Source organism: Ceratina calcarata, unplaced genomic scaffold, assembly GCF_001652005.2.
Source record: "Ceratina calcarata isolate Rehan_Ccalc_2016 unplaced genomic scaffold, ASM165200v1 scaffold368.2, whole genome shotgun sequence".
In the NCBI taxonomy this organism is placed as follows: Eukaryota; Metazoa; Arthropoda; class Insecta; order Hymenoptera; family Apidae; genus Ceratina; species Ceratina calcarata.
The window spans coordinates 838,040-851,510 of NW_017159898.1; the positions used below are offsets into that span (position 1 = coordinate 838,040).

The window sequence follows — 13,471 nt, forward strand, 5'->3', positions numbered from 1 at the left end:
TTTCTTTGTAATAGAAAATTCAGTTAATATGTCACATTAAAATATTTTCAGATAAAATCGAATGTATAAACGATTAAAGTCGGACGGTTGTAGCTGCAATCGATGTTCGATGGAACAGCGGACTTAAAAATTAAATCTGCGAAAAAAGTATAGTAATAATAAAACAACGAACCAGGAATAAAAATTCAAACTACATACATAATTCATAAAGTTTAATAACTCGGTTTAGTACGGTTGCCCGTTCATATTGATCGTCGCATGCAAATCCGTTTGAAAAATTGGAATCTATATAATATATAGAATTATAAACGACTAGCTCTAGCTGGTTAAATAATTTATGGACATCATGGAGTGATCAAACTGATCGCTTGTTCTTTATTTTATAATATGCTATCTGGTTTAATTAATTTGGCTCATCAGATCCGAGATAAGGGAAAGTAATGAAAACGTGAAGAGGGTTAAAGAAGCTGAGAGATTTGTATCTTCAGAGAAATTCTATTAAAAGTTTTATAATTATTTTCACAATTAAGTTTGTCTTCTTTTTATCTTATCCTAACTAAACAATTTGAATCTATATTCGTAATTAAGATAATAATACGCACGAAGAAGCGTGTGAAAACTCGTACAACGTAACTTCCATCCTTAATGATCAATAATAAAATTAACATTTAAGTATACGTGATTCATTTAGCATAATTAAAAGTATACACACGTTTAAAGTGTTAAAATGTGCAAAAGAACAATTTGCATGGTTCTACACTTTATCTTCACTTTAAGATCGTGAATAAGCTTTAAAGAATCACAGAGGTATAATCAGCTGTTTCTGAACTAGGTGAGAATAAAACGATTGCCACTAAGAATTAATATATGTTTTTAAACATTCATTTTACAATCAAAATGTATAACATTAGCTAATTTGATCAGTCAAAGTCCTACGTTATTGTTTCTTTCTTAAAGTTGAAATGAAACGCGATCAATTCGCCGCACCTGCCGAATTGCATCAACATGAACCGAACGAATGTCCGTAAAAAATACGTATATAATATCCGGTAGTAAAATCGCGCGGGAGATGACGTCGAGCATCGCCGATAGATTTCCCGCGTTGATGCCCCGGGACTCCGTGTGCGCGATCAATAAGAGTACGTCAAAGCTACGTAACTCGCAACGCGCGACGTCCTTTAAAGTCGATGGATCACTGCACGATGCCATTACACAGGGTGCAGGGTGACTCACCTAACTGCTGGATACGAGCTATTTTGTCAGACTGTACAGTACCTCTAAAAAGTACCGACGAAAAGCAGACGATGTAACATAATTAATATAAGAAATTACTTTTACATGAAATCGAATCATTTATATTGGACCTTAGTTAGTCGTAAAATGTAACGAAAGTTACTTTCTATACATTATATAAAATAATTCTATTCCACATTGTTAATAAACATTATTTTGTGTAATCAAAGTTTGGCTGAAAAAGAATTGCGTTTCGCTGTATACAGAGACTATAGTCGAGGATAACTAAAAAAAATATTAAAAAATTAAGGAAGGAAAGCGCAGCTGCGCGAGTGGCGAGTTCGAATCGATCGGTCGCAACAACTTTTCAACAGCACGGCAACGAACCGGATTTTTCCCATCGCTTTGGATTCTCTCTCGTTCCGTTCTTCAATTATGCAAAACATGCATAATCCACGCGTATCGTAATTATGCGCGAGAGATACACGATCGTTAATTAACCATTTCTCTTTTCCTCAGTGTTGGTTCTTCGATAAATTCTTTAGATAGATAAAACTTTTCAACAATCGTAATTATTCGCAAACGGACGATTTCTATACGCGGAAAGGATAATCTGACATTCTGAAGTTGTTTGTCACATGTTCCACGAATTCTCACGTACTAATAAATAATTCCAAGTTATCATCGCGAAATTCTTTTCGAATGATCGTTTCAAGTTCAAGTGAATCATATCACAGATTCGGGGAAAACTTTCCATCATGGCCATATCGTACGATGAACGAATAGGCCCTACCCTAACAATTTCAAGTCAATTGACAGGGATTGTTCGAAAGAACATTCATTTCTTAATGAACGATTTATAAGCATAAAATTTGTGTTCTATCCGCTTTAAGCGCACGGTGGCTCTCTCCTGGTTGCGCAGACAGTGAAGCGTGGAGCGTGGCTGGCATTCGAGCCTTCGAGCCGTCTGGAAGAGACAGATCAATATGCCGGTTTTGCTGCTTTCGTCCTGTCCCTGTTCCTCTTCCGCCCGCCAATAGAATCCCCGGTTTCTCTCTCTCTCGTTGGCCCAGCTACCGCGCCAGCTGAACATTGGCATTGATTTTCAAAGTTTAGGAAGTGTTGCCCTGCCTGCGAAGCTAGCGATGAGAGCTCCAAGCGCACCGACCGTTTCCTGTGACCGGACTACAATGTTACGCACACTTGTAGCAACCTACCGATCAATACGGTCGATTCGATACCGCGTCAATTTTGCGTAGAGCATCCCCCTTTGCTTACACACGACTTCCAATATAATCCTGTCGTTTCTGGCGCGGGTAAAAGTCCGCTCACGACGTTGGAAATTAGAAATATTTTTTATTATCGTTATTTTATACATTTAAAATATTTAGATAAATCTATTTCAAGTGACATGATACTGCAACAAAACTTACGGTCACAAAATAATTTGGTAGACATCCTGAAAATTAATTTTAGGAGAGTAGGAAATAAAATGAAATTCGAACTAAATGCCTATTAGGAAATTTTATGTGTGTATAGTAAAATAAGAGCCACACCCAGTTGTTACACATCAACACATATATTTTTGCTTTTGCATGTTGCATACATACGATAAACAGTACATTGTTTACGCGTTCCTCGAGGTATGGTATACTAGAAAATTTTCATTATTCACTACTACAATTGCTATTCGACGCATTTTTACTTCGTTACGTCCGCTTCTTTTTGTGTATTTACGTCTGCTGTGTTAACTATGACGAGAGAATCGTTTGTTCAAAATAAAACGGAACGAACGACAAGTAACACACTCTGTTTGCAATGACCTCGCTTATCTTTTTCCTCTTTGTGTTCGTATTCGTCGTTAGGAAAGAATTGCGCGTGTTCGTTATTAGCAAAAAGTAGAAAGAAAAAAGAAAAATGGACGTTTTCATCAGAAAAGTCAGTTTTAATCATAGACAGTCAAGTTGGATGAAACATACAACGCAAGATAAGAATTTTTAAATGCTGCGACTATTCCAAGAACTGCGTCTTAACGATCATAAAATGTACAGTTTTGTGCAATCTCGATTTTACTCGACCCCATGCAAAAAGCGAAACAGAAATCTTTCTTGTTACACAAATCATCGTCCCAAAATACTTTCGGAAATTGAGCAATCGTTAAACGATCACGCGCAAGAACAATACGAAAAGTATAAACTTTATGAACGTTCCGGTAATCGGTACTTAGGCGACCGATATGCACGCACACAACTGAATAAAAGTATAACACAAACATGTACTATTTTATTATTTTTATCATAATGAATTTCAGTGAACGTTTTTAACCCTTTGCACTATATAAATTAATCTCATCTTTCAAAAATTAAGTTCTCTTTATATCATTAACGATTCGAGTTTCATTTTATAATACAGTAAACAAAAGCTATTATGGAAAAAGGTAATAGACATCGATGTGCAAAGAGTTAAAGGTAACGATCTTCAATCAATAGCAATTAAAGAAATCGCAATAATTTCGTTCAATATTTTATGTCAATCTATAGAGAAGGTACAGAGACTTCGGATTTCCTTGTAACAATTGACAGAATTGTTGAAACAGAGAAAAGAATATTCATATGCAGTTTGCAAAATCGTATGGTTGCAATAAGGAACAGAAAATAAGAGGTCGTATCTGCGTAAAAAATCTGGCATTCAATTTCTTCTTCTTTATCCGCTTTCGATCTTCACATTTGATTAAATTATTCATTTACAAACAGACTGAGAAATGTTTTGAATGAGTGCCGCAATCGGTCGAATGAATCTTCGAAGGTAGGAACTACCTGCCTCGTACTTAAAATATACCATGTACAGCCTCTGTAAGTATTGCTACAATCAATTGTGCTCTTTCTAATATCTCGGCCTTCTCTATTATTCTCTCACTCACTCTCGTTCTTATTTATCTTTTATCACCCGCTATGTATGTATTCACACTCGTTATCAATTTTGCACGATACTTCGGTACATAAGTTTGCTTATGCTACGCAGATAGCCTCTACATACACCGGTCGCCTCGATCGATTCACACGCTAAATCGAGGTGAGTTGTATGTGTTTTATGTGTTCGAAAAAAGAGCGCCGTTTCGATCAAGAGGAACGATGACACCTTAAGTTCCGCCAGAAATTAGCATCGTTCAATGACGATTGCGAAGCTCATAGAAGACAGAAGCGAATGATGAGTTCACCGTTCTTTTCGTCTAGTGTGTGCCGATCGTTTTGTACAAATATATACAAAAGAAGCCATGCGCCCGGCGTCCGTGTACTTGTCTTCTCGTCAAAACCGCGAGAAGATCTTTGGACGCCCAGCTTAGAAAGAACAATATGCTTGGGTTTATTCGGGTTTTTCTTTTCATTTATTTTCCATTCCTCTTTATCTTTGAAACGTTTTCTTTTTTTTTAGACAATAGCGAGTGTATGGTTCCTATTTGACGGGCGTCACTTTTTTCATCGGCGAAATGAAAAACCAAAAGGCCCTCTCACTTAAAGTCTAGCGATTAATTAAAAGGTGAAAGTGGACGTTACACAATTCGGATATCGATCCGTTCTTTTCTTCTTTGTTGCTTTTCCTTCTTATTAATGAATCACTGGATAAAGAACGACCTCGCTCTCATCTCGTATGTGTTCTCGGATACTACCAGACGTGTTGCAAAAGATATTTCACAAAGAAGAAATAATAAAGATAGGATTAAAAAAAAAAAGTAAATTACGTTCGAATATATTACACAACAACGTAGTTTCATTAGATATGCGGTGTGCCTTTTTTAATCTTATAATAATTCGAGAATAAAGAAAAAGAAAAAATAATTTAATAGATATTAATACGCAAACGAGAATGTAAGTCCTTTTTGTACATTTAAAAATGGTTACTCCTTCCGTTCATAACTTTTACTAATAATGTGGTATGTACACATATACACACACTGTACAGATAACCCGTACGCTGGGTCCAAATATATCCGCCATATGTTGTTTGTTTATCGTACAACGAGTGGTATGGTAGTAGTAGAAAGAGTATAGAAATAAAAGATTAGAAAAGGACGATTCCCATCGGGTCGACTCGGCTGACAGATTTTCCTTTACGAAATTTTCCGAAGACTGAAACTCTCGAACTTCGGTTAATCCGCGATCACGCGACAAGCGTGAATAGAAATAAAGTACATATCATACAACCGTCCAATTTCTACAGTATCATGTACGTTCTGTTGTGTGTGAGTGTATGTGTATCTATATATATATATGTTTAACGTGTCTGTGTATTGATATAAAGCAAATGGTGCCCGCATGCGTGTTGCGCACGCGCGCGCGTGTGTGTGTGTGTGTGTGTGTGTGGATGGTACATGAAACATACACGCTTTTCTGTATGTTTGTTGAACTTGAAAAAAATGCGAAAACATAGTTCGCCGTACAAGAAACAATAAAGAGAGGCCATCGAGCCTAAGTACAAACCCAAACCGGAAACAACAGATCTGTTCCGCGGTTTCTTCTCTAAGATCGATCCGCGATATATTCGACAAAAAACGCGTTTTCGCTTTCGTTATTCTCGCGCATTAACCATTCTGCGATATGATTCCGGTTTATATGCACGCGCACGTGTATGTACGTGCGCGCGTGCAAGCCGATGCCAGCGTGTCAAAAATTGCCAAAGACTTCTTCTCAAGACCAAATCAAAACAATTTGATCGAGCGAGAAAAAAAACACCCGATCGATCGACAGACAATCGGTTTCCACCGGTGAATAGAGCAATCCAGCGAGAACGCATCCATCTCGTTGGGAAAAAGGAACCGTCCACTTTCCCCGACAACAACTTCAACATCTTCATACGATTATTAATTCCAAATTTACACCGACAACGTCTTTGGCTCGAATCGAACAATGTATTTGGCAGTATTCGTCGCCAAAACATTCTATCACCGTTACCAAAAAAGTATTTTGCATTTTCTTTGGTGAACCTTCACGGTTCCACCAAAATGACCAACCCCTCTATTCAAAAGAGGGTGCAAAATTGAAGCCCCGTTTAGAACAAACTAGAGAACTTTTAAGTCTCTCTCTCTTTCTTTACTTTAAGCCCGGAGCCAGTGGAATCGTCACCCAGAATGGTGGCTATCTCGCCTTGCATGAATGCCCATGGCACTTGGCTGTTTGCCAGTGGACATTTCTCGCCGCTTGGGCAATAAACCTGGAACAATGGAAATTAGGTTGTTAACACCGTTCGAACGGTGAACGCTGATTCCATTAGCGTGTTGCACGATTAGAAAAATTATTCTCAAGTCAACACTTTTCATCGCATTGAAAATCGCATTTAAGTAATGACCAAAAGGAATTAATAAATGACTTCGACTCACCTCTGAGCCTGCGCCCTGTCTCTTTATACTCTCACGGCTGCACGGGAAGCAGAATTTATGGTGTTGCACACTGGGGCATTGTACGAAATGCGTATCCTCGAGCCGTTCTTGGCAGAGAGTGCATTTCAATATAGGTGCCGACACTTGCTCGGCTCCAGCACCCTGAGCGACCAACGCTTCCTGTGGCGTCGTCACGGTCGTCGATGACACGTGCCTCGAACCACTGGACCTCCTGCCCGAAGCTCCTGCAAACGATCAATATAAACCTAACTTAGATCACACATTTGTTAACAATGTGAGTAGGTAATTACATTAAAACAACGATCGACGCATTTCTCTCATTTTAGAATCGCTGTGTTTAAAGCTTTTACATGTTCAAATTTGTGTAAGTACGAGAAAGTAAGAACAGATTTAATTACCTGAACTATTTGGGCTGTGCTGCGATCCTCTGGAGGCACTGCGTTGTTGGACATTCGTGGTCGTGGTCGGTGGGCTTCTGCTAGTGGGGCTTGGATTATTCGATGGTTGTGGCACTGATTCCGGTGACGCCAAGTTGTCAGCAACGGACATGAGTGCGGCCATAGGTGACGGACCATTCGCCGAACTCTGAAAAGATAAAATTATCTTCAATTTGCATGTCTAATGCGAATATCAATGAGCCCTTGAACCGCGATTAACATCGCGGTCATTAATATTTGAACTCGTTTACCTGATGGTGATTCGACTGTGAATCGTTGGTGGCTTCCTGAGTTGGTGGCGGCGGTGGCGGAGGGGTTGTTCGCGGTCGAAGAGGAGACCCTCCGCCGTTTGTTGCCACATTTCCTGGTGCCAGTGGAATAGACGGACCGACGTACGATCCTAAAAATCGATCAGATTTTAGCAATCCATTGACAGCACTTTAGCATATTCATCTACTTATTCCTACGCTTCGTATCTTGGAATATTAACGACCGTTTAAATTTTCGATTAATGTTAATTTAAAACGATTCATCAGAAACATCATCGCTATGCATGCTATTAGGTCAATATACAGTGACTCATTCTTTTTGAATTTTTTACACGTAAAAGAACTTAGCATCGAATGTTTACATTTCAAGTGCCTTCAAAGTGTATCGTAGAAACACGAATTAATGAGTCACTAGTACATATTCAATTAAAAAATCGTTTTCACTGCGCGTGGATGTTAAAATTCCAGGATTAACATGACCGAGTCGTGACTTCCAATAGTCGATCATTTAGAATGTTATTGGTAGACAGAATTAAATACCCTTCCTTTTCCTCGTACAATAATATTGTGAAAGAACTAAAAATACGCTAATTAATACGCGAGAAACACAAGTTTACTTTACTAATGGCCAAAGATAAATTGTTATGATAATTTTTATGCTTGAACATGTTAAAAAATGTAAATACATTTATCAAGTCATTCGTTCTTGATGCTCAAAAATAGAAATAAATAATGAATTCGACACGGATTCGACTGATTTTCAAATCGAGTCATTTGCTGTCCGTTAAGTCAAGTAGTCTAGGCTGGGTTAGATATTTACCGTGAAATTGATATTCCGCGGTAGAGCGGGATCGAATGGCACACACGTAAGACGTGCCATCGACATCGCTAGCTGTGTACAAAGTGCTTTTCGCGGCTTATTTGCTTTCATGAGAGCACGATCGGCGCCCAGAATATCGAGCGTTGTCGCGTATACCCTAACTGTAGAAGGTTACGCATTTTTATATTGTTTACGAACCATTTTCGTGCCATCCCTGGTCACTTTTAACACACGATACGATTGCTATTATCATCATATTACGTATGGACAGTCATCATTTTTCGATTTTCAACATATAAATTACGAAATAAAAAAAAGACTATTAGTTTGAATTCATTCAAGCAATGATATTATTATAAGAATTAGTATAGTATGTCTGCTGTAAATGTTTTCCATGGTTTGATATTAACTGATAAAGAATTACAGATCGTATATCAAATAAAGTTATTCTGTAGTGCGTATGTCCCTAAACACTGATCAGCGTGTTTGGTAATCGTAAGCTTCCACTATGTGTTTCAAAACAGCGATAATCTCAAAATGTCGAATTATCATTTCATACACGACTGTGTTATCAATAGCTACGCAACGAGCATTCATCCGACAACGTGTTGTATTTCAGTTATCACCGAATTGCGTTATTTTTTTTCCACAAGTGTTTACGCGTTATAAGTACTGGCAAAATGGATACTACCGGGCACGAGTTTGATAAGACAGAGGAATCGACGTTAAAAAGAAACTGGGCGTTTCGTCACGTTCTACGAAGAGGATCCGTGGTGACACGCCTGTGTATGTACTGCGTGATTACATACTCCAGTGTAACGCAGCATCCCCACGTACATATCTACTCCCACCAATGCGTGATCGGTTATATGAGTTAGCGAAGTCCTCGACTTGAAACACGGTCTGCCACCGAGGAAACGTGTGACCAGTACTTTTCCGTGACGAGGATATGACGACGACTTCAATAGAAGCACGAGAGACCGTTGGTGTCGTGTCGATAGATACTACGTTCTCTATCTACAAACCTGCAGAACTTCACACAAGTCTTGCATATAACTGTCTCCTCCAACTTAATATATTTTTAAATATAATTAATAGCATTGGAAAAGGATATTTTTTATATATATTCTAAGAATTTCTCTCTATGAAATTAAAAATTACAAATAACACGAGGCATGTTATCGTCGTTCGATTCACCTCGAAAATAACGAGTCAGTATTTAGTCATACGATTCTTTGCTATAACTCTCGCATAGTTGCAACCGGAAACGACGACGGAGAACAGCGAGGGCTGGAACGGTACAAACCGAGGAAAAGAAAACGCATGCGTGGTTTTGTAATACACATCGCATCACGCACGTAGGCGGTTGTTTAGTCATACCCTATGCTTTTATATATTACTTGCTAACCGGTCGACTACTATAGTGGCCTTGTTTCGAAAGTATGACCCTCTCAGCAGCGCGCCGGTTGACGCCGCTCCGTGGTGTGCGGCGTCGCGTCGTCAACGCGCGTATTTACGGCTGACGTCCCCTCCTCTACACGGTGTCCCAAAACGTTTATTCTCACATCGGTCACGTTGCTTATTAATTTAGCGATGGCCTTGTCGATTTGTTAAGTACAGAGATAAACAATATTCCATTTTAACTTATTAATAATTAAATATCTGTGCCACTTCTAAATTACATAGCAAGGTATATACATACTTCGCATTGAAGAGCGAAACACATTTTCATCTTACACGAATGATAAGATCAAAGCTGATATATCCTAGATAAGAGCTTATCGTTAGAAAGGTTTATCAGCACGTGCGACGTTTTCACTGAGCCGATAGATCATAAGGTCGATAGATAAGATCCTTTCACGTGTTCTACGACACCTTGTATGTGCGCGACGAAGCGCAACGCGACCACGGGCATGACTGACCTGCGTCCCGTGACATACGATGTAGTGCACATGCATATATGTTCACGATTATCTGCGTGGAATTGATCGAGCATAACTGACAATGAGAACCGGAACACTGTAGTGACCAACGAGATCATTCGGCTGATCTATCCTATCTGTCTGAAAATCTGTCACGGCTGAAATTTCGTGAACAGCTCCATCGTAAAGACAATTTTACAATTTAGTTTCTCAACTATTTCGTTTGAGTTATCTCTCTATCGAATTATATAGAAAATTGCCACTTTGGATAGAGTATTTTATGTGCTTACTCTTCGTTAAAGAGAGTAGTAGTGCTTAATGCACGTTAACTCCCTTTGAAGAGACACCGAGAATTTGATGGGAGAGAACGTGACGCGCACAGATAAGAGAAATGAGCAACAAATTAAGTAGTCGGGAAGTCGTCAGCGTCATTATTTTAATACAATTATACTTAAAAACCCATGCGTTTATTTCCAGACATTTAATCTTTGCCAGCAGAAATCTATTTTTATCAAACCCGCATACGCGAACTGTTTCTATGTATCTCTAATGGAAACACTACTTGCCATGATAAAAAATTATAGATAAAAAAAGGAAATGAATAAATCTGTTTATCAGTTATTGGTATAAGTATGATACTTCATGAAACATCTGTATCCCTAAATACAAAACGTAGTCCCAGATGTAATCCCGCTCAAACAAACTCTAAAAACTGCAAGGTTCTTTCAAGATGATCCGTTTTATTTTTCGATCGGTCGTTTTAGAACTTCTTAATGACCGGCAATCACTATGAATCACAAAATAGTAACAGTTCCGAATCAAGTATACGAGAGTGAAAAATAACCGATGCCAGGGAAAATCGGATGTATCGTTCCGTTACTCTGCTCATACCTAGTTATTACCGCGTTAAATTACCATAACGATCTACGAACGCTTCAACGAATACCTTGGATAAAAAATAGTTTCTCGAAAAAATATAAAAAAAGTTTCTTCTAGCTTAGGATTAACCAAACGACTATCGTTTCAACAAACGGTCGGCACTATACTATCTATACTATCTTCGTTCCGTTCAAGCAAATTTCCAGAAACTATTTGTGTATCTTGGGGATAAAAACAACCAATGCCAAAAATCCAACTGACTCCCACTTCGAGACACAGGAGAAGGAAGCGAAACGACTGGATCGTCGCCCAGCAACGACTGCATCGAGTCTCGAGTCACTATTCAGTAACCGTAAACACACACACGTTAAGGTCGAATTAGAAAGTGGCCAGTGTCGAAATAACGGTCGATGACCAAGGTCAGCCTGGTTGTACGTACGTACGTACATAAGTACACAGGCACGTACTCGGGAGCATCGTCGAATCCGCCTCATCAATGAGACACGTACAACGAAAAGAAGCGCAAGAAAAAGGAGGGCACGCTACAGTTACCTCCGCGGTGCAGTCGCGAAAAAACGGGAAATACATCGTGTACAAGTTGAACCGGTTTTCGGTTTCCAAATATCATATTGGCACAATGTCCGGAGGACCAAAAGAAAAACTGTACGTTTTATACAACGCTACCATGTTCTTCTCTTAGTACAATGTAACAGTACAAAGACGGTTAAAGTATACATTTAAAAATCAGGAATTAAGCAAAATTATATTTTCAAAATGTTTGTAACGCCGACAGATATTCGTGTTGAGTAGCGACGGGCTCATTCATTGTATCTAAATATACCATGTGACGTCATTCGATCGAACGTCACAGCAGTCGGGTACGGCACGGCAGTTCGGTGTATCTTTTGGTCGTCCCATCACGTGTTCAACGTAACGTCTCCTTTATACGCGTTTGGACGACTGCCGCTTATCCAGAATGAAGAAGCTGGTCGAAGGATACTTAAGGAGGGAGACACATGCGCTTAAGTTCCTTTTAGTACAACGCGGGATCTGATTATTACTTTATACTATCGCTTTAAATACGTTCAAAAGACATTTCACTTTAATATCTACAATTGCGAGAAACTTCAGCCCTACATAGATAGTCGCACCTGATATTATAGAAGTCATAAAGGCGTGCATGCGGCTCCTTTCTTGTGCCACATGGCCACGCGCACGACCAAACATTTTCCTATTTTTGCTACCAACCGATCAGTATAAGCGAGAAAGACCATCTGCTTCTTAAAAGGAAGAAAACCTGATACCTTGTTTAAACAGTACGAATGCCTCGATAAAACTATTAAATTTAATTATAAGATAATAACACGACTGTAAATATATTAGAGATTAGGAAGGGTATGTAATATGTTTCCAATTACGATCGATATTGTAGAAATAAAAGTATAGCTCCGACTCCTGTTATGTATAAAAATAATCTCAGTTTCCGGAAAAATCGTGTGTTGATTCAACAAATTCCCGGGAAGTTCCAAGAATAGTATTTGATCGAAAATGATGAATTACAAGGAATTCTGCAGATTTAAAGCCGGAAATCTGTTTGCAACACGAGTCGTAAACCTTCATCATGTCATCCGAATATTTAGCGTACCATTAGCTTTGAACGTAGTGGCCGTTTCGAAACTGGTTGCTCTCACAGGATGCTTTTCCTTGCTTAGACGATCCTGAATATAGTTGACTGCCAAGCTAACAGCTGGCAAAGAGTCGCCCCTAGTCAATGGCGGCCTGACTGTATGCTGTTCCTCCAACGATAGCTTCTTCTCCACGTGCTCGTCCTCGTCGATAGTGGAAATACCCCGCTTGAGTTGTGCGATACCTCTGTTGTGGCTGAGATTCACGTGATGTGCCACCGCGGTTAAGTGGGCGTTCGGTATTCTCACGTTATTACTCCTCATGCCGTTTGCGATTTGTTCGTGCGTGTCCTCGTGTTGCCGAGATATCTGCTGCCTCGATGTACCAGAGTTGAACTCTGTGATGGAGTTTCGATGATGAAGCTGAGAGTAACCGGTGATATTATGATGTCTCGAATGGTTCTGCCCGGTGTTCTGTATGGGCAGAACGTCCAAATTGGTACCGCCGTTGTGTTCGGTGTGTCCGGATGTTCTGTACGCCTTGGACGATGAGGATCTTGCCTCGTGAAAACCGTGTGCCTTTTTCATCTGTTTAGCAGATTCCAATACCGCGTCTATCCTGTCGGCACCCTCGTAATTCACACAACCGCGGCACACGGGTTCTGAGAATTCCGTGATCATCGCCCAGGGCATCCTGGGCAGATCGCACAGATAGCATTGCGTCCTCTTCCCCATCATTTTGTCGTTCGACTTCGTTGATATTCCGCCGAGTCGTCGTCGTCACGCAATATACCACACAGTGAATCACTCACATCCACTTTTCGCACTGTCTACTGTTATGCTGTTTCTATGTTTTCTCTCACAAGCACTATTATCGAAACAACGCAGCAC

The 13,471-nt window shown here is 39.5% G+C and overlaps 2 protein-coding genes across 5 annotated transcripts in view; both read right to left on the reverse strand.

The window, feature by feature from the left end:
- Positions 1 to 13,471, reverse strand: part of LOC108625579 (intracellular protein transport protein USO1) — a 44,144-nt gene that overhangs the window by 7,388 nt on the left and 23,285 nt on the right. The gene's annotated exons all lie outside the window — the stretch shown is intronic.
- Positions 2,793 to 13,471, reverse strand: part of Pits (Protein interacting with Ttk69 and Sin3A) — a 12,693-nt gene continuing 2,014 nt past the window's right edge. The window contains exons 1-5 of one of the 2 annotated variants that reach the window (XM_018025796.2): positions 12,601 to 13,465; positions 7,317 to 7,465; positions 7,027 to 7,213; positions 6,608 to 6,852; positions 2,793 to 6,441 (exon numbers count right to left, since the gene is read on the reverse strand). In XM_018025796.2, the coding sequence (XP_017881285.1) occupies positions 6,301 to 6,441; positions 6,608 to 6,852; positions 7,027 to 7,213; positions 7,317 to 7,465; positions 12,601 to 13,318 (1,440 nt within the window). In that variant the 5' untranslated portion in view covers positions 13,319 to 13,465 and the 3' untranslated portion in view covers positions 2,793 to 6,300. Of the gene's footprint in view, positions 6,442 to 6,607; positions 6,853 to 7,026; positions 7,214 to 7,316; positions 7,466 to 12,600; positions 13,466 to 13,471 lie in introns of those variants that run through there. The other variant, XM_018025797.2, reaches the window with a different exon arrangement.